Below are 26595 nucleotides of genomic sequence, written 5' to 3'. Positions count from 1 at the left end.
CCTTCCCTTATATAATAGAGATATTATGTGATATTGTAGATTTGGTACATTTTCAAACATGTGTTCGTTGGAGATCATCAATGGTTTGTCATTTGAATTAATTAAGTTACTAATTTTATGATATTTACATCCTTCAATATGTAGCAGATTTTTATCCACTCTAATTGGTTTGCTATTTTTTTTCCCTTTTAGAAATCTCAAGTGGAAGTTTTTGTTTCTATGAGTTTAGTTGTTTCAATTACTCTATGTTCTTTTTTATGTTTTTTTATATCGAATACATGCAATCTCTAACGCCCATCATTTTAGGTCTTGATCGATTCAAAACATATACTCCCGCCGTCCCAAAATACAATCCTCGTATTATATTTTGGATGTCCGAAAATATTATTTCCATTTCCCTTATTTCCATATTAAAACATCATTCTTTACTCTCTCTCTCTCTCTCTTTCATCCTTTTCACATGGATTTTGACACTCCCATTTAATGCTCCCTCAATCTCTTTTCACATGCCCACCCATTTGATTTTTAATTTTTTCCATTTTTTTCCATTTTTTTGATGACAATAATTAGTTTTTAGACCTGGGCTATGCATTGAGTACGTATAGTTTTTATTTTTTCAATATTTGACTTTGAAATTATATGATCAAACATCACTTAATTTAGTGATTAAGACTTCAGTATATGAGATTGAAATCATGGAATTGAATCTTATTCCATGCATTTTCTAATTTTTAGTGTAAGTGGTTTACATGAAATAAACATTATTAGAGATAGCACTACGTGACACAATTTCTTGTTTAAGAACGCCTTTTAATATAAGGAAAAATTGACAAGAGAGGGCTCAACTATTACCATTTTCTTTTATAAGTCCCAACTATGGATTATTCACTGTATGTCCCAAGTTTAATATCTTGTGATTTTATAGGACCTGATTTACTTACAACCAATTCAACAGGTAACTTTTTTAAAATGTGGGACCCTTTTCTTTTTTCTCTCACGCATCATCCCTTCACCATGCTCCCTCCTCCTCTACATTAACGCCTCGCCGTAAATAAGTGCATAACCACCCCTATTGCCGCCTACTCGGCCCTTCCCGCCAACCTCTCCACTCTCCTCCATCACTTTTTTCTCTCTTAGTCTCACACATCATATCTATCTCTCTCCTCCCAACCTCACCCCAACCTCCATCCATATCTCTCTCTCGCAACCCCACCTCAACCTCCAGCCTTACCCTCATTCTCTCTTCTCCACCTTCACCCCCTCGCCTTTTCCTCCACCAAAGAAGCCGCCGCTGAAGGTCCCCGTCGCAAATGTTGACTCCGCATCGAACTCCTCCACACCCTTTATCGCGACCCCTCCTCCCCTCGCCATCCCCTTGACCTTCACGCCCACCCTCTCCTCGACGTCACCTCATCCCTCACCGGCCCACATCTCAACCTCCACAACTGTGACCATTCCATCATTCGCACCGATGGCCTCCCCAATGCTTACTTTGATTGCATTGAAGTTGTTGCCGAAGGTGAGATCAACCTGAAAACTACCACAACTTCATCGTCTAAGCCGATTCTCCGCAGGAATCATAAACAATATATCAAAAAGCCAAGTAAGAGTCGCATCTATTAGCTTAGGGTTCATATGAATTTAGGCTTTAATTTTACTTTTCGGGTTCTAATTCTTTTCATGTGTAGTACTATTTTGCCGAATGTTTGTGATATTTTCTAGGTTAGATTTGAGTCTTTGTCGAATTAGTTTGTTGATCATTATCTAAATTTCGCTCTTCTCGTTCGACTTACCAAAGTGTATAGCTACAATTGTAGCAGATTCCTTTGCTGAGTAATCACAAGTGCTACCATACTGCTCTTGTTCAAGAGTCCTTAAGTTTTGCTTATATTGTCAAATTGGGTCATTAAACTTTGTGAAGTACCAATTGTCAGTTGCTTTCTGGGTTAATAATCTACCGCAATCATGGTGAGATGAGATAAAGGAGAGAAAATGGAGAGAGGAGATTTTTCATTACACTATGAGCATATGACAATCACGGGACTTTCAACCTCCTACAACAGGTTGCATACCTGTTGAGCCCAATAAAAATCACAAGATGTTAAAGTTGGGATCCACAACAAATAATTCAGTTGAGACTTATAAAAAGAAAGGGGTAATAACTGAGCCATCTTTTGTCAAATTTTCCTTTGATACATTAGTATAGATTCCAAAAAAAAAAAAAACAACTCCATTTGCAAGTACACCACTTTTATTGTTTTCTTAATTCTTGTGTCCAATTTGAAATGGGAATTATATTCAAGAACAGAGGGAGTATTTAATTATCATGGGAGTATATGATTAGACTTGATCGTAAATATTGAATACAATTATACAAGCTAGTGAATCGATCAAATTTGACTACAAAAGTCAAATAGACCCAAAAATAAATGCGATACATTGGTGAGTCTATCATTAATACTCTAGTCAACACTATACTTGAATATGAGCCATATGTTTTTTTGCGGTACTACATCCAATTCACATAACCTATTCGCAACTTTAGGTGAACTTTACAAAAATGTCTTGATTTGAATATGGCTCCCTCCTTAAAAGAAAAGATAAAAAGTAAAAGAGAGGGAACTTAAATAGTTAGTGGAATATTATAATAGTTGAAAAGTTCCAGTTCGTATTCGAAATTGCATATTATTCTAAATTAAATTTATTCAATTTGAAGAGGCTCAGTATGAAAATTAAAATAGATATATGCATATTGAACTAATTGACAATAAATCAAAATAAGACAAAACCTTATTGCAACTCGACCCAACAAAACCTCAAATTGAACTACTCATTCTAATTGTGTACTCACCATTTACCACCTCTATAGGCACTAGCATGATTAACAAAACTAGCAAGTAGCGATACAAGTAAAGCAACCACTATCTTGGCCCCCACTTGCATATTGAATAGTTTAAGGCTTTGTTTGTTTTAATAAATTTTTTACCAAATTGAACTTGATTATATTGAATTAAACTTATATTTGTTGAATTAAATTTATTTTTTCTTAACTAAACTTATTTTTAGCGAATTGAACCTATCTGGTTGAACTACACTTAGTTGTACTGAACTGAACTTAGTTTCAAAAGTGAATTGAATTGCGCCTAACGCGATTTTTTTGTTTCAGGATAGAAACACTAGGTCTGGTTTCTAATATAGGACCAGCCTAAATCATCCTTTCGGATGATGGAAGAAAAAACCAAATTAGAAGAAGAAACCAATATAATAGAGATGAAGCATCGTGACCCCTATGAGACATGAAATCCGCCGCTTGATTCGGTTCCCTAAAAGAGTGGTTGAACAAGACCTTTAAAACATTATTCAGGTCCTCAATCGAATCACAATCAAACTCTAAAATTTTCACGGTACCTTCCAACATCTCCTAATAGAATTGATGACCACAAAAATATCTCCTTCGATTATAAGAGAGGAAATATTGAGAAACCTAACCGCCTTCACACCCTTACGCAGACCCCAAGCTTCAGCTTGAAGAATAGAGCAATCAGACGACATAACCATAACACCAGCAAGACAAAGACCTTCCAAATGATCCCGGATAGTGAACCCAAAGGAAGCTTTATCATTCGAAAGTTTTGAACCATCAAAATTAAGCTTAAATTAATAGCTGGTCTGATTCCAGCATTGAATAGATCGACGGATAAGAATATTTGCCCATTTGTAATGGAAATTACATTAGTAGGAATATAAGCCGAAACATCTCCTGATTGGGCATCGACTATTGCTAAAGCGGTCATACTTCCTTTACCTAAACGAGAACTTGATTTAGCGGCTCTTTCCAAAAGTCGTGAATGTAAATAATAAACATCTCCTGGATAAGCTTCACGTCCCGGCGGTCTTCGTAATAGAAGAGACATTTGTCGATAAGCTTGTGCTTGTTTGGAAAGATCATCATAAATGATTAAAGTGTGTCATTACGGTACATAAAATATTCCACTAGCGGCACTGCAGTATAAAGGGCGAGATACTGTAATGTAGCGGCGGAATCCGCTGTTTCGGATACCACAATAGTGTATTCCATCGCTCCCCTTTCCTGGAAGTTAGTAACTACCTGTGCCACAGAAGATGCTTTTTGGCCAATAGCTACATAAACACATATTACATTTTGTCCTTGTTGATTGAGAATCGTATCTGTGGCTACTGCTGTTTTATCGGTTTGTCTGTCCTCAATAATTAATTCTCGCTGACCATGTCCTATAGGTATCATTGCATCAATAGCAATAAGTCCGGTTTGAAGAGGCTCATATACGGAACGTCTTTAAATAATACCCGGAGCAGGAGATTCAATCAACCGAAATTCAGAAGCTGAAATTTCACCCCTACCATCAATAGGTTTAGCTAGGGTATTTATGACACGACCCAAATAAGCCTCACTCACGGGTATCTGAGCAATTCTTCATGTTGCTTTTACAGAACTTCCTCTTGTATCATCAAACCGTCACCCATTAATACAACACCAACATTATTTGATTCCAAATTCTTGTCCCCTCTTCAAATTCGACTAATTCACTTGCCATTACTTCATCAAGACCGTGAATACGAGCAATGCCGTCACCGACTTAAAGCATTGTACCGGTATTTACAACCTTTATCTATGTTCAGGAGGGAGAACCGAAGCAACTTCCACAATATTTTTATGAATAGAAGGAGAAACCTTCGAAAAGCTATCTAACAAATTATCTCGAACTTGAGCTTTAGCCCAATCAAGAAAAAAATTAACCAGACTGTGAGCAACAACTACTGGAGAGGCCACTTCCTCTTGGAAGATAACCTTGTTTCTAAAGAACCAAATATACCAGCCACCAAGTAACACAAAAATGGGATAAATCTAGAGAAGAAAAAATATCCTTGATCAGATTTAGATTAAGCACAATACCATCTGAAATAGACAAGTTAGGGGGACACACTCAATCATACAACTCACTAATACAAGCAAACACGTCCTTAGAAAATAGACAAACAAACAAAAGATGATTAACATCTTCTGAATGATGTTTACAAAAAATACATTCTTGTGGAAGAAAAACATGACATTTTTCTAATCGAGCTTTAATTGGAAGCTCACCTTGACAAAATCTCCAAATAAAATTCCTAACCTTAGGAGAAATCTTTTAATCCCCAAATTCAATTAAACGGCTTAGAGGAAGGAGGATTAATAGTCAGTCCCTAAGCTAACAATGTCCTAATTTGACAGAGTAGCAACCATTTGATGTCAAACCCCAAATTAATTTATCTGAACCAACATTCTGCGGATAAAATACATCATAAATTTAGTGGTTAAAACTAATGTTAAAATAAAAATAATAAATCTGATTCTAGTTGAGTGAGATTCTTGGCAACGCAAATGGATTCATCACCACAAAAATCAGCAGCAAAAGATTCAAGTAGGTCCCTCATCCTAGAATCACCTTCCTCACAACACAAAGTTACAAACGCCAATTCAACGGTCGCACTAACGACAATACCCATATTAGCCAACATCCTAGTTAAAAATCAAAAATCAAAACAAATATCCCCATTAGTTTGCAAATGCATCTTCTAAACCCAAAATTTCGATCTTAATCTTCCAATCATGTCTTCCATTTCTCTTAACCATAATTATAAACTCTCTAAACCCACTTTAACTTCAACTTTCTTCCCCTCTTTTTCCCCTCGATCATCCATTAAATTATTCAGTTTTAACACAAAATGTAGAATTCCTAATCTCTGTGCTTCATCTTCTTCAAAATCACGAATTTGCAGAAATAATAATAGTAGCAATTCATCTGGTTGGAATTCCTCGAATTTTGTGAAGATTTCGGGTAGTTTGGGTAAGTGGGTATTCAATTTTGCAGCAGGGGCAGTTGCTGTTACATCAATTTGCTTGGATTTTGATTCTCCAGCTTTAGCAGAGTCTCTCACTGTTGCTTTTCCCGTCTCTCGTTCTGTTGAGGTTCTCCCTATACTCCCTCCGTTTCTTTTTAATTACACGTTTTGTATTTTGACATTGTTCACAAACTTAACCTTGACTATTAGTTGTGATTTATATTTAAGGACGCACAAATAGTCATGTCACTTGTTTTGTCTTTGCATATATTTTTCAAATATCAACTATTTATAATGTTTATTTGTTCGAAATCCAAGATAAATCAAATTACGTAGATTAAAAAGAAACATATGTATTTATCTTAGATTCTTATATTAATTAAATATTATTGTTATGAAATTGTACATGCTAATTACATCATAGAAGGAGGAGTACAAGTGTACAACTGTACAAGTTCTTACCTAATACCTATAGAAAGTATAACCATGGCAAAGTGTTTTGCTCACAAGAATTAATTTTTTATGACATGAGCAAAAACTTGAGCTTTGCCTAAGCCCCTAATTGCTCTACAAGAGGAACAATAAATTGTTCATATCATGACCAATATTCAGTCACTTGTTATACAATACTAATGATTTTATTTACAAGATTTGTCATTTTTATCACATTAGTAATTTCGTAAACTACTATTAACCTCCGTTTCTAGATAAGTGCAACAGTTTGACTTTTACGCTTGTTAATGCACAACTTCGACCATTAATATCTCTAATTATGTATTTGTGGAAGTTATAAAAAAATTGATATTATGATAATATTCATTGAAATAAGTCCAACAATATTTTATACAATCATCTTTGTTTTTATATATTAGTAAATAAATACGATTAAAGTGAGGTGTGTGAATAGTACAAAAGTCAAAGTATTGGACTTAAAAACAAACAGAGGAAGTATTGCAGTTAAAAAAGAAACAGAGTAGTGACTAAAGTTCTATGATTTAGAATTTCTAGATGGCTGATTACTTTTTCAATGTAACCAGTAATTACTGAGAATTTCTAGATGACTAATATTTTCTTTACTGTATGTAAATACATTATACATGCAACTTTACATACAGATTCGTTGCTATTACTTTAATATATAACCTTTAATTAAATGGATTGTAAATGTCATCAATACAATACACTTTTTTTGTCTGTCATATCTTACTCATATTTTAAAAAGCAATCTTAGTACTAGGCAACAGATTTGAGACCAAGGCTCAGTGGTCTTAGGTTTGTATGAGGATTTCTTTTTACAGGTAAATAGAGTACAAAGGACCTTAATTGAGGCATGGGGTTTGATCAGAGAAACCTTCATTGATCCCACTTACAACCATCAAGGTATTTCATTTAAAGTTTATGTTTATTCTTCGTCGAACTCCATCTGTTTCCTAGTCCTTAAGATGCTGGTATGTTAAAACTCCACTGAAATAGGCATTCAGTATACATATATTTATATGTAAAGAATGATATCATTTTGCATTTTTGTTCTTTAGTTTTAATCTTCTTTGGGTTGTGTGTGCGTTGTGGTTGGAAATATCAAGACTGGGATTTGAAGCTGCAGCAAACAATGGTGGAAATGTTCCCTCTCAGGTCTGCTGATGCAGCTTATAACAAGATCAGTGGGATGGTCTCTAGCTTAGGAGATCCATTTACCAGAATTATCAGTCCTAAGGTATTTTCTATAATTCAGGATTATTTTTATGCCTGCAATTTTGACCTTACTCAGTTTATGCACAAGAAAATAGCATGGATTTCTGACAAATTAGAGAGAAGAGATATTGTATTATTGTGCCTCCATTAACTACAATTACATTACTTATATAGAGAACATAACATAAACTTAACCTAATAACTTTAACCTAATGGGCTTGCCCATAAATATAGACCTACGGTCCAATATACTCTAACAATTTCTTTACAATGAGGCAATGTTTCACTTGTTTATATAGGAGTACCAGAACTTCAGAATAGGAAGTGACGGAAACTTGCAAGGTGTCGGGTTGTTCGTCAATGTGGAACCAACTACTGGACATCTGGTAAGCACTGGAAAACCGATCTGTCATTCTCTCATGCTCATAGCTACATCGTAGATGTATCATAGAAAATGTAGACATCCTTGAAAAAAGTGATCATTTCATGAAATTATTATAGTGTGGACAAGGTATAGGTAGTTCTGATAAAGAAAATGAAACTATTTTTTTTAAGATATAAAGGTCTTCCTAGTGGAACTATGTTGTTGAATGTATAGTCTATAGATATGATATTTGGCATGCTCACTCATTAATTATACGCATTCATTTAGTTGGCTAGCTTCTGTTGTCATTTGCAGGTTGTTGTATCTTGTGTGGAGGATAGCCCAGCTTCACGTGCTGGTATACACGAAGGGGATGAGTTAGTTGAGATAAATGGTATGTAATTCATCAACTTACACTTCGCAAGTGCTTCTGAGTTCTTGAGTAGACTGATAAATACTTTATTACAGAAATGCATGAACTCGAAATAACCAGGTAGCTAGAAAGAACTGGTGAATATCTCCATTCACGCACTTTTGCAGTATACGAGGGGACATATACTCATTCCTGCACCCTTTTGTAGCTCAGAATTCGGCTGTTTTTACAGAAATACAATGAACTTCACAGCTCTCCTATATTTTTATAATTTAAGACTTCAGGAAAAACTTCTTTTTCATAGTCTTTTAATCAGCTAATTAATTTCCCAGTTTTGTGTATCTTGCTGCTTTTGCAATTTGAATTATCGCTCTTCACAGTATATCTGGTAGTAATGGAATTGACTCCGAAGGTTTTCTGGAAATTCAGGGGAAAACCTTGATGGAATCAGTAGTGAGACAGCAGCCCAGAAGCTTCGAGGGCGGGCAGGAACAACTGTCAAAGTGAAAATCCACAGTGTACTAACTCATCCCTGAAGTTTAAAGATCATGGTATAACTCCTATGATGATTTCCTGATTTAATGCTCTTGTGCTACAGGGAAATGATAATCCTTTCAAGTCTAATCTCAGAGAGGTATACTTCTTTTTCTTAGTTCAACATTGCTAAGTAAATAGAATTTTCAAGCACCATTATCAAGGCTCTGTTTCGTTCGGCATAAAACGTTTTGTAGATTAGTTTCCTTTATATGCTTTTGTGCATCAAAACTTAGAGAAACAAGGAAAATGAAAATGGAAGCGAGAGAATGGATGACACATGGGAGAAGGGAAAGAGGAAGGTAAAAAATACGGACAGAAATATGGTATTCTTTCCTCTAAGAAAGAACATGTTTTCCACCCTTTACAACCCAAAGAAAGGGAAATGGGAAATGACTTTTCCTAGTAAATGATTTCACCCAACAACACTCTCTAAACGAGAGTTGCAGTTCTTTTGTGGATTGCAGATATGCTGCAGCAAACTCTGATTCTAACCTCTTTGCGTAATAATTTCACTTTTGGTAAATTGCCATCTGATGTAACTTTGGCCTTTGAAAGGTTGACCTACCTCGGGAGTACATTAAGCTGTCACCAATTTCCAGTGCTATCATTCCTCATAACACCCCTGATGGGCATCTGTCAAGAACAGGTTATTTGAAACTATCAGTGTTCTCTCAGGTAAATATGCCATTATTCTTGGTCAAAGCCTATGGCTTCTCACTCTTCTAATGTTTTGATCTTTTAATTAGATTTACTATCTCAAGTATATGAGTGTTTTGAAATTGACAGACGGCTGCTTCTGATATGGAAAAAGTGATACATAAACTAGAAGATCAAGGTGTTCACTCGTACATATTGGACTTGAGGAACAACCCGGTAAGCACCTTATTTTAAAGGGTGGTTCTGGATAATGCTACTAATTTCTATTGCAAAATCTTATATTTGCACAATTTTGAAGGGTGGTTTAGTGAAATCAGGGCTAGATGTTGCTCAACTATGGCTTGATGGTGAGGAAACTCTAGTTTACACAACCGATAGGGACAAACATATATTTCCCATAAATATGGTTGATGGACATGCTATAACACATGATCCCCTTGTTATCCTTGTAAGTTACAGGATTTTCTTGTTATTTTCTGTGGTAAAAAAAAAAGTTCAGATGTATATACCTCATGGTTACATTCTCCAGATTTACTGCTTTATATGTAGTAATCATCCTTTATGCTAAACCCTCTTGGTTGAAGTAGGTCAATGAGGGAAGTGCCAGCGCAAGTGAGATTCTAGCTGGTGCGTTGCATGATAATGGTCGTGCTATCCTTGTAGGACGCAGAACTTTCGGGAAAGGGAAAATCCAGGTATTTCCAACCACTGATCTACAACAATGTGTTAGTTATTTCTGAGCATACGTCTAGTATTGCTGGGGTGTTTAAATCCCATCTCTCCAATCAATTTCATGGTTTTTGGTTGCTGAATTATTGTGTTTATCGTATCCAGAGTGTTACAGAGCTGCATGATGGATCTGCCCTATTTGTCACAGTGGCTAAGTATTTGTCGCCATTACGACACGAAATAGACAAGATAGGCATAGCTCCTGATGTTCAGTGTACCACGGATGTGCTAAATGCACCTAAGGCTTCTATGGTTAAGGATAAAAATGCGAGACCTGCTCTCGAGGCAGATTCTTGCATAATGGTAGCAGAACATGAATTAGACATCCAGCAGCCAGAAGGAACTGCTTCCTAAAGGGTACTGTAAGTCAATCCCAGGTCTTCATTCATTGTGTAGACATGTAAATAACTCCGCCCACACTATTCGGTGGCTTCATATAGTTTCGCTTATAATCATGATTGTAAGCTAATGTAAAGTCAGTGTATATGTAGTATGTCTTCTTTTGTGGCTCGCTAGATAGAAGTCTTCAGTAGAACCTTGATGTACAGGGTGAGATATAATATTTCCATAGTGTTTTCAGAATCATAAATTTAGTTCTTAAAAAAAATGACGGTACGTAATAAGAAGGGTTCTTGGTGTATTTTTGTACGCCAAATTTTGTAACGATGACCTGGGTAATATTTGGTTTCGCTAAGAGCTCCCGTTTTGATATGGGATAAGCAAAACTGTGGGACTAATCGATTTCAAGTCGAAAATTAAGACCTAAACGAGAACTAAATCAAGCATTCCTAATACCCAAGTTTTCATATGAAAATGATTTTCATGAAAGAAGTTCTATGTCTATATTCAATGGGTCGTAACCACTAAGGCACTAACGAGTCGGGCATAACAAACTAGGTGCAACAAAATACATCTATATACTTCAAGGCAGCTATGGTTATTTTGTCATTGACTAGTTCAAGCACAATTAATAATAACAACTTAAAAGGAAAAGATACTGTCAAATATGGTACGTTGGAAAAGCTGCATAATGGATTTGATTCCTTTCACTTGTTATCAAACAATGTTAAGTATTGTTAATTTTACTCGATTTTCTTCATTCTGTAGGAACCAATTGTGTAGATTGTTTTCTCACAAATTATTAAAATAGGCGGTCTAATTTTAACATAAAATTAGACGAATTCAAAATTGAATTTTTCTAAGAAGCTCATTTCATTTCACTCTAACCCAACACTATCCTAGTCATCCATTCTCTTCTCATTTCTTTTTTTTTTCTCGATTATCGAACTATAACATATATTTCAAAAAAATAACTCGGTAGTTTTACTGAACGGATTAAACTAGTCACTAAATGAATTAAACTACTCATTGAATGAATTAAAGAATGTCATTATTGACTAGATTAAACTGGTCATGAAATAGATTAAATTGATCTATAAATAGATTAACTTGATCTATAAATAGATTAAACTAGTTACTATATTATAAAAAGGTGGCATGTTCTCGTGTTAATATTGAGATTGGGCCGTGTCTAATTCTAAGTTAAAATTAGACAGTCTCTTACAAGATCATCTGTTCTTCTTTAGGAACCAAAAATTTCCCCTAAAACCACCCTCTTTCGGGCCTGTTCTCCCCAGTTTATTTTCAGTTCAGCTCAGTTCAGTTCAATTCAGTTCAAATCAGTTCAGTTCAGTTCAGTTCAGCTCGTGACAATACTTTTACTCTCACATATCACTATTCATTTCAGTTCAATTCAGTTCAGTTCAGATCAGTTCAGTTCAGCTATTTTATGCCGAAGAGAACTTGCCCTTAGTTTTCAGCTAAACAGATGTTAAATATTTGCGAGGAATATATTGATTTTGTTTCCTAATTTTAGAGCTTTTGAAATGAGTATTGTGGAGATGATCGTGAAAAATACATCATTACAACCAAATAATCAATTAAATGTAATGTTTTTTATGCCTTGTTAGAAAACTTTTATAGAAAATATAAGGTGTTTTGTGGTTGGCAATGGATAAAATTGGTTATGGTTAAAGAATTTGAATTTTCCAAAGCATATGAGTAGGGCTTGGATTTAAAAAAAAAATTAATTGGCTCATCTCATGCTTATCTCTATACATAGAAAGTGGATCACTCACCCTTTGATTGATAAGTCACAATTTCCATTGGAAACAAATGTATCTTATAGTAGCAAGTAGCAACCATACAATATGAATGAGATTTCCTAAATATGGCAGTAATAGAGCTCCCTATACGAATATAATTTTATGATGATTTAAGTGATTGTTTAGTATATATAAAAATTTAATTCTCATGAGAAGGTCTATTTATTAGGAAGTTATTTTCCTTTTTCAATTCCTAGAAAATTGATTAATTTGTTTTATTGATATCAAAAAATTTATAATTTCATGAATTGATGTGCGAATTTTGAATGGGAATTGCAATTTTCCAGGAATTTTCACCGTCTCCATTTTCACCATTTCCAATCAACCAAATAACTCCCAATTTAAAAAATCACGGGAATTTCTATTACTTACATAATTTTCAATATACCAAACAACCACTAAACCAGCCGAAGTATGAAGTTTAATAAAAGGGTATCATGTGATTGCTTAACTTCTTTCTTGATTTTATTTTTTTTAGATAAAATATGTTTGTTTGCACAATTGGTTCTACTAACAGGATATAATCTACACAAACATTCAATCAAATAATCACGACGATCTAGATTTTGTATTTCTCGAGTTATATAATTTGAAAGATAAATAACAATGTCAAAAAAATTGAGAAAAAGGATCGGACAATAGTTTATAATAATTCTTTATTTTATTTAATATTGCTAGTACCACTCAATCAACCATAACAGTTCAACAGAAATCTCTCATACATGGCAAGCAATATCTACAATATTGCTAAAATGTATAAGTACTAGCAATTTACTAAAATGTACTCAACTCCAAATGACATAGAGAAATATGAGAGATAAACCACCAAATAGAACTCCAGGAATAGATGGTGCAGCGCCACCAACATGCACCGGGGAAGGTGCAGGGGCTAGAGATGGACTATATCCACCTTGGGGGATAATCTCAGGGGCAGGTGCAGGGGCATGGTGGTGATGTCCAGGGTGGTGGCCATGGGCTGAGACGGTTGCGACGACGACGACGAGAACGAAGGCGGAAAACACCAAGGATTTGCCAAATTGTGCCATCGGATACTTTAATGTGTGTGAGTATACGTTACTTTTTTTGAGGGTACGTTACTTTTGGGAGAGGGCTGCCTAATAATACTAATACTACTGCTATAGCACACAAGGAGAATTGTTTACTACAACAACTAGTAGGTTAATATAGCAAGAGTAGATGTAAGAGGGGTCTACATTAGGGTATTAAGTGGAGTTGGACTTGGGAACTATAGAAGTTTAGTACTTATTGTGCGGGTTTAAAATCAAAATTTTCAGATACTGGTAATCAAATTAGAATTATATTGGTCCAAAGCGGTTCAAATAATGTGATCTTTTCCGATCCTATATAAATCTCGATTGATTTGGACCTATACTAAATAAATTGCATTAATGGGGCTGCAAATTCTTAACACAGGCAAAACTGATTGTGGAACAAATACCATCATATCCACCCCAATTCACCATAATTCGCTAAGGACAATAATAATAATTAAGAATTGAATATTGTGTAAATTAATAGTAGCACATTAGCAATAGTGTAGTACTATTAATTAATTATTTGGGAGAAGCTACAATGCAATAACAAATTATACTTCCTTCATTTTCGTTTAGTTGTACCATATTGACGGTTGACAGTTGATACTATTCACTAATTTTGTTTTGACCCTCTGGTATTATTTATATGAAGGAAAAAATATAGTCATGTATTGGCATACTGGTTGTAAAGTCCTCCCTCCTTCCGCCTCTGTGACAAGGGTTCGATTCTCAATCCTTACAAGAAGGATCCCCAATTTTCCTCCTTGCAAGGAAATTCTCCTTACCTTACAAAAATGTGTCAAGTACTTTTGTACAACTAAAAGAAAATGAAAGAGCTATTATGTCTTATGTACATTATAAGAAAAAAGTAGATAGCTTTCTTATATTATGACATACTCCCTCTGTTTTCTTATTGCTACATTGTGTTATGCACAACAATTTAGACAATCTTACTTTCAAGCTTTTTAGAGGGTATTTTTTATGAAAAAAGGTGAAAAAGTAGTAATTTTTGGCGAAAAAAGAGAAAATAAATATAATAGTATTACTTATAATAGTATTACTTTAAGGTGAGACAATTACCCTAAATAAGGAAAATTTAAACAATATGACAATTAAAAAGAAGCAACCATTTAAGAAAATGTAATAATTAAAAAAATAACGTAAGGAGTAATTTAAAAGAGCACTAATTCCATCAATTAATAGAATTCATCACTAAATTATATCTATATTCATTTGGAAAAGGAATTTCAAACTTCAAGAACCCCCCATATTTACAGAATTTGACAATAAACTAGTATTAAACAGTGTAATGCACTATAGTACTCCCTTCGTTTCTATTTTATTGGTGTATTGTTTGGACATGGTTTTCAACACGTTTTTTTAACCCTTAATATCTCTTATTCCTTTTAAGTAAAAATTATAAAAATTTGATATTATAAATCTACACATTGAGACGAATCTAATAGAACCACACATGACTAGCTTATATTTTTGCTTATAAAAAATCAAAATAATCAGTCAAATGTGTTAGTTGAATTTCCCAAAATATAAATGTAGCAATTAAAAAGACAGAAGGAGTATTTCATAATATTTATGTAATTGTGTAAGAACTAAGGAACAATCATTATAATTTGTACATAATACTAGTATAGTACAAATGGAGTTATCTATACAAATATATTAAAAGGTGTGCGAAAACAAGAAACTGTGCCACGTGGCGCTCTCCCTAGGGATTTTAGTTCATGTAATCCATGTACAATAAAAAAATTAAGAAATTGCATAGTATAGGGTTTGATCCTGAGACCTCAAGTACATATACTATAATTTTAACCACTAGGCTAAGTTGTATTTAGTGCTATTATCATAAGATATTATATTAATAAATAAATTTTTTCTTACCCGGGGCATAGCCCGGGCCTAATAACTAGTTTATCATTAAAGTAAGGGTTAATTGGCTAGAACAAGCACGAATTATGCCTCAAGCGCATTGAACATCACAACCTTTGACGGGTGCAACGCATAACACAAACTTTAACACAAGGTGCAACAAATAATATAAATGCGACCGGAGGACGGAGATTTCCCGAAATTATGGAATTCATTAATTTATTATTTTCTTTTCTTTTTCCTTTTTTCCCTCAATCTTCTTCTTTTTCCTTTTTTTCCTCTCTTCTCCTTCTTCTCTCTCGACTTCCTCTTTATTCCTCCTCTCCCCACCCATTGGAAAACCTCCTCTTCCTCACCCTAAACATCGGAAGCTACCTCTTCTCCCTATCCCCGACATAAATCCTATCCCCTTCCCCAGCCTCCGATAAGCTGAAACCACCCCCATCCGACAAACCCTCCGCAATATTTCTCTTTCCCTCTCCTCGCCAACCCTTTACAACTGAAAACCCCACCCCTTCACTCCTCAAAACAAATCTCCTATACTGCCACCTCTTTTTTCACGACTGCTTCGTAGCTTCTAAAAAATCAGAGCTTCCACATCTGTAATCTTGTACATGTTCTTTTAGCATGCTATTTGAGTGACAAAAATTCTTTACAAGTATATTCAAGTATTCAAGTTCTAACTTTTAACTTCGTTATCTTTATCTTTAAGACAATGTATAATTATTTTAATCCATGTCATTTGCAGATGTCCATGTAACTGAATTTTTACAGCCAAAGGTACAGAGTTGGGAAGGATGGGAAAGTGGTAGTTTTCGATGGATAGTAGTGGGGGAAGGGAGATTTTTCGGTGGATAGAGAGAGGAGGAATAGAAGAAGAAGATTGAGGGAAAAAAGGAAAAAGAAAATAATAAATTACTGAAGATTCTATAAAGTTGGTGGAATTTTCATACTCCGCTCACATTTATGCTATTGGTTGCACCTTATGTTAAAGTTCGTACTACGCGTTGCGCCCATCAAAAGTTGTGCTACTCAGTGCACTTGAAGCATAGTTCGTGCTGCTTTGGCCAATTAACTCTTAAAGTATTTGTTACTTCATCACACATATTTATTGATGTCTCTACTACTCATCATATAAAAAACAAGGTCGATTGATCACTTATTCACTTGTGTGGGTTATGATGGAGAAGACGACCTCTAGATAGAGACACAAACAATGGTGATTGCCTGGTTATAAAGTGGTTTGACGAATTAGAATTGGAAAATAGCCACAATGTAGTGATAAACACACTATCTTGCCTATAAAGAATTAAGATCTAGAGAAGAGTTTTAGGCTTCAGCATATTACCAGTGATTAAGAAATGCTGAGTTACTGCTGGTGTAGACTCCATAAATTGCAGATAGTGTGAAATCGGCTTGGCGCTTTGCTTTATAAAAGAGGTGCGCAAGCAACACATGATAGCTGCAAAGAATCAGAACACTCCCCCATGTGAAATATTCATCTTCATGTTCACCTTTTGGTAGTAGTCGTGACCAACAGCCATCAGCTGTCGGCTCGTTGGTAAGGCGGGAGCTTCAAGCCCGATTTCAGGTAGCACACCCCCCATGCAAGCACCACCCGACGAAGGGGGGACGGGGAAAGCTACAGGCCCAAACCCTTCGACCCTTCTTTCTAAATGGGGGCGCCCGGGGCACTTTCTCTTTTCATTTCGTCGTTGCTCATTCCCGTTAGGCCGAAGTGTTTGGCCTTCTCTTCTCCGCGCCCGCTCACGCTTCGCTGACCTATCGCGTGGTAAAGAGAAGAAAGTACGAAAGAATAGTAAACGGAGCACACCGCAAAAAGATTCTAAATAGGGGAAGTCCCCCTTGAATTCGAGAAGAAGAAAATGAAGAATGGGAACGAAACGAAATAAGGCGTTTCTAGCTCTAGTTTCGGATGAGCTTCTCCCAATTATGTCTGGTAATAAAATAGGGCAACTTGCTCTGACCAAGACTCCACTTTTTACTCCGTCCATAGAGCGTATGAATTTCCTGGAATGTAGATAAACCAAAAGAAGGAATGAAGGGATAAGAATAGGAATTAAAGTACCATTGGAAAAAGGGGCACCTGTGGAAACATCTCTACTGACGAACCATTTCAATAGTACGGGTGCTGCCGTGCCACAAGGCACGACCATGGAAGTAATGAAAAAGAAAAAGTTATGTAGTTGGACCATCTGCTCTATCCGTTCGAGTTTCGCTTCTCTAGAGAAGATGAAAGACTAAAAAAGAAAGTGTTCGCAAGGCATACCGAAAGGATACCAATTAAGCCGACCATTAATGACTAGTTTGAACACGAGGAGGGGTCTGATCCCTTATTTGATCAGACCGCTCTTAGAAAGAGAAAACAAAAGCAAACTCTCCTAGTTCCCAGCTCCAACTACTTCTTCGTAAGTGAGGTGAGGTACTTTTTTCGGTTTGAATAGGGGACCGCCCTTTTTTGATTGAAGTAGCCACGACTTTTGTCTTGCATTATGAATTAGAAGAACAATATTGTTCTTTGTTAGAGTGCTAAAATCTTGTCTCAGTAACACAATTGGCCTTTGCTTCATTGGTGCAAAATTGAGAGCTTGAGAGTTTTGGCATCCAAGCTGAGTTTTTTTTTTTTTTTTATAAGGAGAAAAAAAAAACTTAGGAAAACCCCTCAATCAGGAGGCCAACCTAAAACATCCTTTCGGATGAAAAGAGAGAAATCAACATCAAAAGGAGGGTAACAATACTGAAGATCCAAGAAAGAGTGGTCACGATTGGCTATGAGGTCGGCAACCTTGTTCGCTTCCCGATAATAGTGCTGAACCTGAAAAACATCAAATTGGCAGAGATTAGAAACAATATCACTAATAATATTACCGATTTCCCAAGGAATTTTCCAGATTTTTTCAACATCATTAATCACCGCAAGATTATCTCCTTTAATGATAACCTTAGAGATGTTCAGCAAAAGGGCTGCGGAGATACCATCTTTCAAGGCCCAAGCTTCTGCTTGAAGAATAGAGGTGTTGCAACCCAGGGGACGACCCCCAGCCAAAATAGCATCACCATGGAAATCACGAATAACAAACCCCAACGAGGCATTGCCATTAGGGAGCTTTGAACCATCAAAATTTAGCTTGAAAAAACCAAGGGCGGGGGGGGGGGGGGGGGGACAAGAGTCATGACCATTACGCTGATTAAAAGTCTTAGGAGTCTGGCTCTTAATTCTTACAGATTCGAAGCAAAATTACTAATAACAAAACTAGCCTTTCTTGAAGACACAACTTCATCATTAAAAATAAGTTTATTCCTGAAAAACCAAATGATGTGTCGTATTTTTATATAGGTTTTAGTTGCATTTAGGTTGCATTCTAGGAATATTTAGGTGTATTTTATTTCATAATTGCACGCTTTTACTTAATTTGCGAAATATTACTCCTCTTGTGCGTTTTTGGTATTCCTTGATGAATTTCAGATATCGAGAACATAATTGGAGCATTATTGGGCAAGCTTGAGTACTTAGGATCAAATGGAAGCAAGCTACATTGATAAGGATCACTTTGGATGTATTTGAGTGCAAATTGGAGCTCAATTGGAGTTGGAATTCATTGATATAATTGCGAAAATCGAGTCATGCTCACTCTTTTATCCATAACTTCCGATTTGATGCTGATATTTGGCTGATTCCAGAGGCATTGGAAAGTAGGCTTGAAGAGCTTTCCAACGATATGCTATACGGCCCAAGGCGAGTTATATTCTAAGAGATATGGGCCTTGCAAGTTGGCCCAGTTTTGCTGAAATTTCCGGGGCACGCGGACTGCACGATTTCGGACTGTTAATGCTTTAATTAGATCTTCCTTATCTTGTAATGAGGGTAGGGCCACGAGTATAAGGAGAAAAAGATTGATTTTTAGGAGATTTTTTAGGGAGATAACGTGAGTTTTATTTTGTTCTTTTGGCTGCTTCACGTTTTTGAACGTCATTCTCCGTTGTTTTCCTGAAGTTTTTGTTTCGACATTCAAGTTTGCAATTTCATCAATTAATTCAAGTATTATTTTCTCTTCTCTATTCTATTATTATTATTATTGTTAATCATGCTTTCTTTTAATATTTATTTTGTTTATTCAATTATCATGTGTGAGTAGTTTTCTATTCTAGGGTTAGGTTGAACCCTAATATGAATTGATGCTTGTTTAATTCCCAATTCCCAAACTTTGATTGATTTATGATTCATTTATTTTAGGGTTGGTTTTAATTATCAATATATGACTAGAAATAGTATATTTTGAATGTGATTATTTTTTGCAACGAAAGTTGGATCTTAATCGAATCTAGAACCCTAATTTAAGATAAAGGAAATCATCACGAAAGTAGTTGATGGAATTTATTAGGATGTTAGGATGCTATGTCCAAATTCCTTAATTTGCATGACTCCATGAAAATAGGCATGATTGCATTGTTAGGGAAGCTACTGATTGATCGAAAGAAATCCTTAGTATTATTAGGGCGCGTCTATCCTATGAGTTATTTATTAGTTAATTAAGGGAAAAGGGATTGTTTGTGGCATTAATTCGTATTAGTGGGGATACTTAAACCTAGATGTCTTTAGTCTTTGATTCATTCTTGATAATTTCATTTGCTTTAGTACTTAGATTAGTTCATCATCACTTATTTGGATCATTGCTTAGTATTAATTAGAGTTAATTTAACTACTTTGAATCAGTTAGTCCTTGGGATTCGATCCTTACTTGCCCGACTACATTAGTTAGGAGGAATAGTTTGGTTATTTTTGTTAGGTACGCGATAAGCCTTTCAAATTTTGGCGCCGTTGCCGGGGACTAACGGTATTTAAATTAGTTATTTTTGATTTTATTTTTGCTAAGTTTTTCTTTTAGTTTGCTGCTTCGGCTATCATTTCTTCGTTATTTGATCTTTTGTTTTTAGTTCTTTCTTTGTTGCATGCAAACTCGACGTAGAGGTCCCCAGAATTTGATTCCTCTAGATCTTGAAATCGAAGCCACTGCACGCAAGCAAGGAAGTACAAAGAGACGACTTAAGAGTAATAATCAAGCAATGGGTGAAGAAGCAACTAAAAATCTTTGGGAGTATGGTGTACCAGATACTACAACTGGTGCATTATCGAGCATTGTTCGACCTGCCGTCAATGCTGCAAATTTCGAACTTAAGCCTCAATTCATCCAGTTCATCTCCAACGATTCATTTGCAGGGTTACCCAATGAATGCCCTGTGAGTCACATTGCTAGTTTCTTGGAGAAATGCGACACAGTGAAATCAACAATGTGAGTGAGGATGCTATTCGACTACGCCTTTTTCCTTTCTCCCTTCGCGATAGGCCAAGGGAGTGGTTGAGAGATGAAGGTGTCGGAACTTTTGATACATGGGGAAAACTTGCCAAAGCATTCTTGGTGAAGTTTTTGGGGCAAGAAAAGACCGCGAAGCTGAGGAATGAGTTAGCAACCTTTGAGCAACATGACGACGAATCATTATATGAAGCATGGAGAAGGTTCCTACGTTTGCAAAGACAATGTCCTCATCATGGGATTCCTGAATGGATGTTGATACAGACTTTCTACAATGGTTTGACACATGAGTTTCGTATCTACATTGATGCTGCTTCAGGCGGTTCCCTTATGACTAAGAATCCAACCGAAGCAAAGGAGTTGATTGAGAAGATGGCGGCCAATGACAACTACCATCCAAATGGTCGCAATCGTGCTAAGAAGGGAGGTAAATATGATGTTGATGCGCTAACCACTTTGACTAATACTGTGCAGGCACTTTCTCACAAGTTTGATCGACTCCAAGCTGGTTCATCTATGATGGTCTCATGTCAGATGTGCGGGTACAAGGACATGCTGCTACAGAATGTCAAACCAACAATGATGGGATGACAATTGAGCAAGCCAATGCTCTTTATAACTCCAATCCAAAGCAACCATATGATCCTTATTCTAACACGTACAATGAAGGATGGAAGCATAATCCTGCATTCTCATACAAGAACACTCAAGCACAACTCAATCCACCTCCTCCACCTCGCAACTATTTTAATGCACCACCAGGTTTTCAAGCTAGAGCCCCATTCAATAATCATGTCAATCAGGTGTTAATCAGCAACCTCCTCCAATTCAACAGAAAGCAACTTGGAGATTATGATGGAGAACCTTTTAGCCCAACAAACTAACTTATGGCTCAACAAGTAAGCAAAATGAGAAGACTGATAACGCAATTCAACAAATTCAAGCTCAGAACAAGCTCTTGGAAAGTCAAATAAGCCAACTTGCACATCAGGTGGGCCAATTATCAAAAGCTCTGGTCATTTTCCAGGTAATAGTGAACAACCACCTAAGGCTCACATCAATGCTGTGATTTTGAGGAACGGAAAAGAGGTACAAGATCATCCTTTGAAGGAGCCATCAAAAAGAACTATGGAAGAGATGGTTCAAACTGAGAAAGTGATAGAGAATGAGATTGTCGAAGAACAGAAGAAGGAACCTACTCCTACCCCTATTCGGCCTTACACGCCACCAGTTCCATTCCCACAAAGGTTGGCCCATGCAAAATTAGAGAAGAAATATGGGAAGTTACTTGATATACTGCAGAAGCTGCACATAAACATACCATTCTTGGAGGCTATCTCTGAGATGCCATCTTATGCAAAATTTCTGAAAGACATGCTCTCAAACAAGCGGAAGATCGAGGAGAATGCAACTGTTTCACTTACAACAGAATGTAGTGCTATTTTGCAGAATAAACTTCCCACGAAGTTAGGAGATCCGGGTAGCTACTCTATTCCTATGAAGCTAGGAGATATCGAAATAAAAAAGGCACTTTGCGATCTCGGCGCAAGTGTTAGTCTAATGCCTTTGTCTATATGCAAGAAGCTTCAAATGGGTGAACCAAAACCCACACGCATCTCCTTACAATTAGCTGATAGAACTGTAAGGTATCCACTTGGTATCCTTGAAGATGTTCCTCTCCGTGTTGGGAAGTTTTTCATTCCATGTGACTTTGTAGTAATGGAGATGGAGGAGGATGCGCAGGTCCCTATTATTCTTGGGAGACCTTTCCTGGCCACTGCTGGAGCCATCATTGACATGAAGAATGGAAAGATTACCTTTGAAGTAGGTACTGAGAAGATAGAGTACAATCTCACAAACTCCATGGAAGCTCCTTCTATGGGAGAGACTATCTATAGAGTGGATGCTCTAGATGAGGCGATAGAGGTAAAAGCTGCTAGTCTACAGCTTAATGATTCACTGCAAACCGCCCTCATGGGAAGTGCTGATGAAGAGGATCGGGAAACTAGGGAGTACAAGAGGCTCTTAGAGGAACCACATTCATTACCTAGTATTGAGCCTATCAAGGAGGTGTTGACACACGAAGAATCTAAGGAGAGTACTATGTTTCCTGAGGTAGAGTGGAAAGTTTATGAAAACTCAAGGTTGTACAAAAAACGAAGGAAAAGGTGGCCTGACAAGCATATCATGCGGCGAAGATTTCATGAAGGAGAGTTAGTTTCACTATTCAACTCTCGATTGAAGTTATTTCCTGGTAAGCTTCGCTTAAGGAGGTATGGTCCATTCAAAATCCTTAAGGTCTTTTCGTATGACTCGGTTGAGATTTATAGTGAAGCAACCGGCTCTTTTAAGATAAATGGACAACGTCTTAAGCACTACCGAGAAGATGAACCTATTAAAGGGAAGGCGGTTTACACCCTTTCCGACCCTTATTCAGAGTGATGTGAAAAGGTGGTCAAGCTAGATGACCTTAAACTAGCGCTTCTTGGAAGGCAACCCAAGTCTTCTCTTTCATTTTTTTCCTATTACTTATTCGATTTTTGTTTTCATTTTTTTAGAGGTTTCTTAGTTTCTTTTCTTAGTTAGTTTAATATTGTAGTTGTATTATATGATTAGTTAGTTTAAGTATTAGGTATAGAATTTAGAAACTTAGCATCCTATTTTTCTTTTTAGAGTTTAATTCTCCTAATTTTTATTTTTTGGTGTGCTTTTGTACAGGTGAAAAAAAAAAGAAAAAAGAAAAAAGAAAAGAAAAAGAGAACTGAGAACGTCCCACAGATCAGTGTGTATTGCGAAGGGGCCGCAATTCGTCATCCCCTACTGCCACCCTCCTGCAATCCCTTCTGTCCTCCACGAAGCCCATTGAAAAAAAAAGAAGAAGAGAAGCCACAGACTAGTCCGCAACCACCCCGCGGCGACCCGAAATCTGCCACGGCCAACCTGTGGCCCCACACCTGAGGATGAGAAACATAAAAGAGAAAGAGTGTGAAAGAGGCGTCACCCAAACAGACTAGTCCGCGACATAGCTGCCGGTATACAACAGCCCCCACAGTCACCTTGCGGCTCAATTTTCGTTGAAAAAAAAAACCTCTACCCCTGCAATTCGACCCTAACGCAGCGACGCAACACAACTCCAACGAAACAACAGAAAAAAAATATCGAAGAGAGAGAACCAAGAAACGCAGGCTAAACCCATTGATCTCTCCCTCCTTCGTGTTTTTTCTTCAGTCGCTGAACTCCATTGAGATTGATGCTGGTTGTTTCCCCCGTTTTTGGTCGAAATTCGATTATTGGGTTCGATTTTTCATCACTATATGGCTGTAATTGCGGCGCTTCTTGACTAAATTTGCTGCTTTTCATCCTCTCTTGCATTGGTTTTTTTGAAATATGATGAATTGCTGCGAAATTCATCAACTTCGACTCGACACTTGACTATTTTCATGAATAATTTGCTGCGAATTTGATGGTTTGGATTTTTCGGGCTTGAATTCGTTGGCCTCAATTCGAATTATTAACCGGAAATTTGACACTAATGAATTTGGGGTTCTATTCTACTGCTGGACTATTTGGAGAAGGACATATTGTGTGCTTGCGGATTCTTTCGAGAAGTACATGTGACTGAATTGTTCGAGTATTTTGGTTTTGATTGACAAACCTGTGTGGTGGACTGTTTTATTCATTGTGTGAGACTTAGTCGTGTGTTATTTTTATTTTAATGACACGCACTTTAAATGCTCGACAAAAGAACGTGCCTACAAGCTCCACTTTTAAGGTCAACTGTTTCTGAAAAATCTACTTCTAAGAGTCAACGAGCAGAAGGACATGCTTAAGCACTTGGATGCAATCGGGAAGGTTCCCTAATCCTCCATCTCTCCCTCCTCAGTGAGATCTTGTAAGTACCTCTCCCCTTTCTTTTTGTGCCTTACTATTGCACTGTGGACATTGCGAGATTTTAGCGTGGGGGAGGTATATTCTATCTTTTATCGCTTTCTAGTGTAGGTTTTCTTGCTTTCATAGTATGTTGCACGGTTTGTACCACTTACTAGGAGTGGGAGTTTACGTGTAACGAAAAATATTGTACTGCTTTCTTAGCTGCATCAGCATATTAGGTTTCATCCCATCTTAGTTGCATCTATGAGACTATTGCTAGCACCATTGAGAACCTTGTTGATATCCTTACTATACTCTTAAGCGTAATTCATCTCGTTCATGATTCTTCATAGCATGATTGTATCGCGATTGATTGCTTGTGGTAAGATTGGTTGATCTCTCTCTGGCTTGATTTAACCTTACTGTTTAGACACCTTAACCCACGTGAGCTTTTGTGCCTATAAACTGATATATCTATGTCAGTTATGTTCTTTCTGTGTGATTAGTTCCTCATTTGTTGCATGGATTTTGACTTTGACTTGGCACTCTTTGATACTTGACTCTATAAGCATTTGGATATGATTGAGGCGTTCTTTTCAGTGTTCTGAACTTCCAGAGAAAATTCTTTTCACATATATTGTCCTTTCTCTAGCCCTGCTGAGCCTTTCCTGACTTTGTTATGAATTAATACCTACATTACAAGCCTTAAGCCTTCTATGATTTCTCTACCTAAGCCTTGCTAAGTGGAGTAGCATCAAAGTTTATGTTTTGAGGTTGAGTTTGTGGTTTTGTGGTAATTATTGGAAGGAAATATGTTGAAAGAAAGTTGCTTGAAATATTGTGAAAGTGCAAAATGAAAAGAAGGATGAAGAAGTTGTGAAAAATGATTCTAAAAAAAAAAAAAAAAATGAAAGGATCGAATAAAAGGTCAATGAAATCGGTTGGAGTTGATAAAGATGGATACTATGTTGATTTAATGGAATGTGATGTTGAACTTCTAGTAGAAGTTTTTGTGACGTTTGCATCTAATGACCATAGACGTTTAAATGTTGTTCTCTCCATTAGTTGGCTTTTAACACCACATTTCCAAATATATCTCCTACCCATAACCTCAACCCCGTTATAACCCTTGAAAGTCCTCATGATCATTTTGCATTATAATTTCGAGTGGAAAGTGAGTCGATAGTCAAAGTTAAAGAGTAAATGCTTCATTTGAGTCGACATGGTTTAGGTTGAGTGACATTAATTATGCCATAAACACATGAGAGTACGAGTGCACATGACTAAAGCGAGGTCTCTTAGGTTTGGTTAAGTCTAGCTTGGGGGGAGATGGTATGTGGTATGCTAGGAGAGTTGATTGCATTACATGACGTGCTATGCGGCTTTGCTTGAGAATGTTTCGATGCTTGGTTTGTGTAGTAATTGTATCTCTTGTGTTTTCGGTTGTGTGCTTGGCCCTATCACAGTCTCATATTGTAGGTTGTCTTGCTTTTCCAATGTCTATGTCTAATTGCTTGAGGACAAGCAATGGTTTAGCTTGGGGGAGTTTGATGTGTCGTATTTTTATATAGGTTTTAGTTGCATTTAGGTTGCATTCTAGGAATATTTAGGTGTATTTTATTTCATAATTGCACGCTTTTACTTAATTTACGAAATATTACTCCTCTTGTGCGTTTTTGGTATTCCTTGATGAATTTCAGATATCGAGAACATAATTGGAGCATTATTGGGCAAGCTTGAGTACTTAGGATCAAATGGAAGCAAGCTACATTGATAAGGATCACTTTGGATGTATTTGAGTGCAAATTGGAGCTCAATTGGAGTTGGAATTCATTGATATAATTGCGAAAATCGAGTCATGCTCACTCTTTTATCCATAACTTCCGATTTGATGCTGATACTTTGAATCAGTTAGTCTCTTGGGATTCGATCCTTACTTGCACGACTACATTAGTTAGGAGGAATAGTTAGGTTATTTTTGTTAGGTACGCGATAAGCCTTTTACCAAACAAACCACCAGTGCAAAAGAGAAATGAGTAATATCTTTCTTGGAGGAAAGACTAAGGCGAGC

General features: G+C 36.5%; 2 protein-coding genes, 1 non-coding gene and 1 pseudogene across 3 annotated transcripts; 2 read left to right on the top strand and 2 right to left on the bottom strand.

Moving 5' to 3' along the window:
• Positions 1-3494: 3494 nt before the first annotated feature.
• On the bottom strand, positions 3495-5526 carry LOC130590840 (ATP synthase subunit alpha, chloroplastic-like; annotated as a pseudogene).
• On the top strand, positions 5499-10877 carry LOC104889263 (carboxyl-terminal-processing peptidase 3, chloroplastic). The gene is made up of 12 exons (XM_010674450.3): positions 5499-5989; positions 7161-7242; positions 7446-7576; positions 7854-7940; positions 8234-8312; positions 8721-8809; positions 8890-8925; positions 9384-9503; positions 9615-9701; positions 9784-9933; positions 10073-10180; positions 10320-10877. The coding sequence occupies exons 1-12, from the start codon at positions 5630-5632 to the stop codon at positions 10566-10568; spliced, it is 1578 nt and encodes a 525-aa protein (XP_010672752.1). The 5' UTR covers positions 5499-5629; the 3' UTR covers positions 10569-10877.
• Positions 10878-20789: 9912 nt separating this feature from the next.
• On the bottom strand, positions 20790-20896 carry LOC125496243 (small nucleolar RNA R71). The gene has a single exon (XR_007272939.2). It is a non-coding gene; the product is annotated as a small nucleolar RNA R71 (small nucleolar RNA).
• Positions 20897-21241: 345 nt separating this feature from the next.
• On the top strand, positions 21242-23096 carry LOC125495749 (uncharacterized). Its single transcript, XM_057393417.1, has 2 exons — positions 21242-21416; positions 21604-23096. The coding sequence occupies exons 1-2, from the start codon at positions 21242-21244 to the stop codon at positions 23094-23096; spliced, it is 1668 nt and encodes a 555-aa protein (XP_057249400.1).
• Positions 23097-26595: the final 3499 nt, after the last annotated feature.

The sequence above is a fragment of the Beta vulgaris genome, chromosome 3, assembly GCF_026745355.1.
Source record: "Beta vulgaris subsp. vulgaris cultivar EL10 chromosome 3, EL10.2, whole genome shotgun sequence".
NCBI lineage: Eukaryota > Viridiplantae > Streptophyta > Magnoliopsida > Caryophyllales > Amaranthaceae > Beta > Beta vulgaris.
Note: the sequence above shows the minus strand (reverse complement) of the source record. Positions and strands in the feature narration are given on the sequence as shown.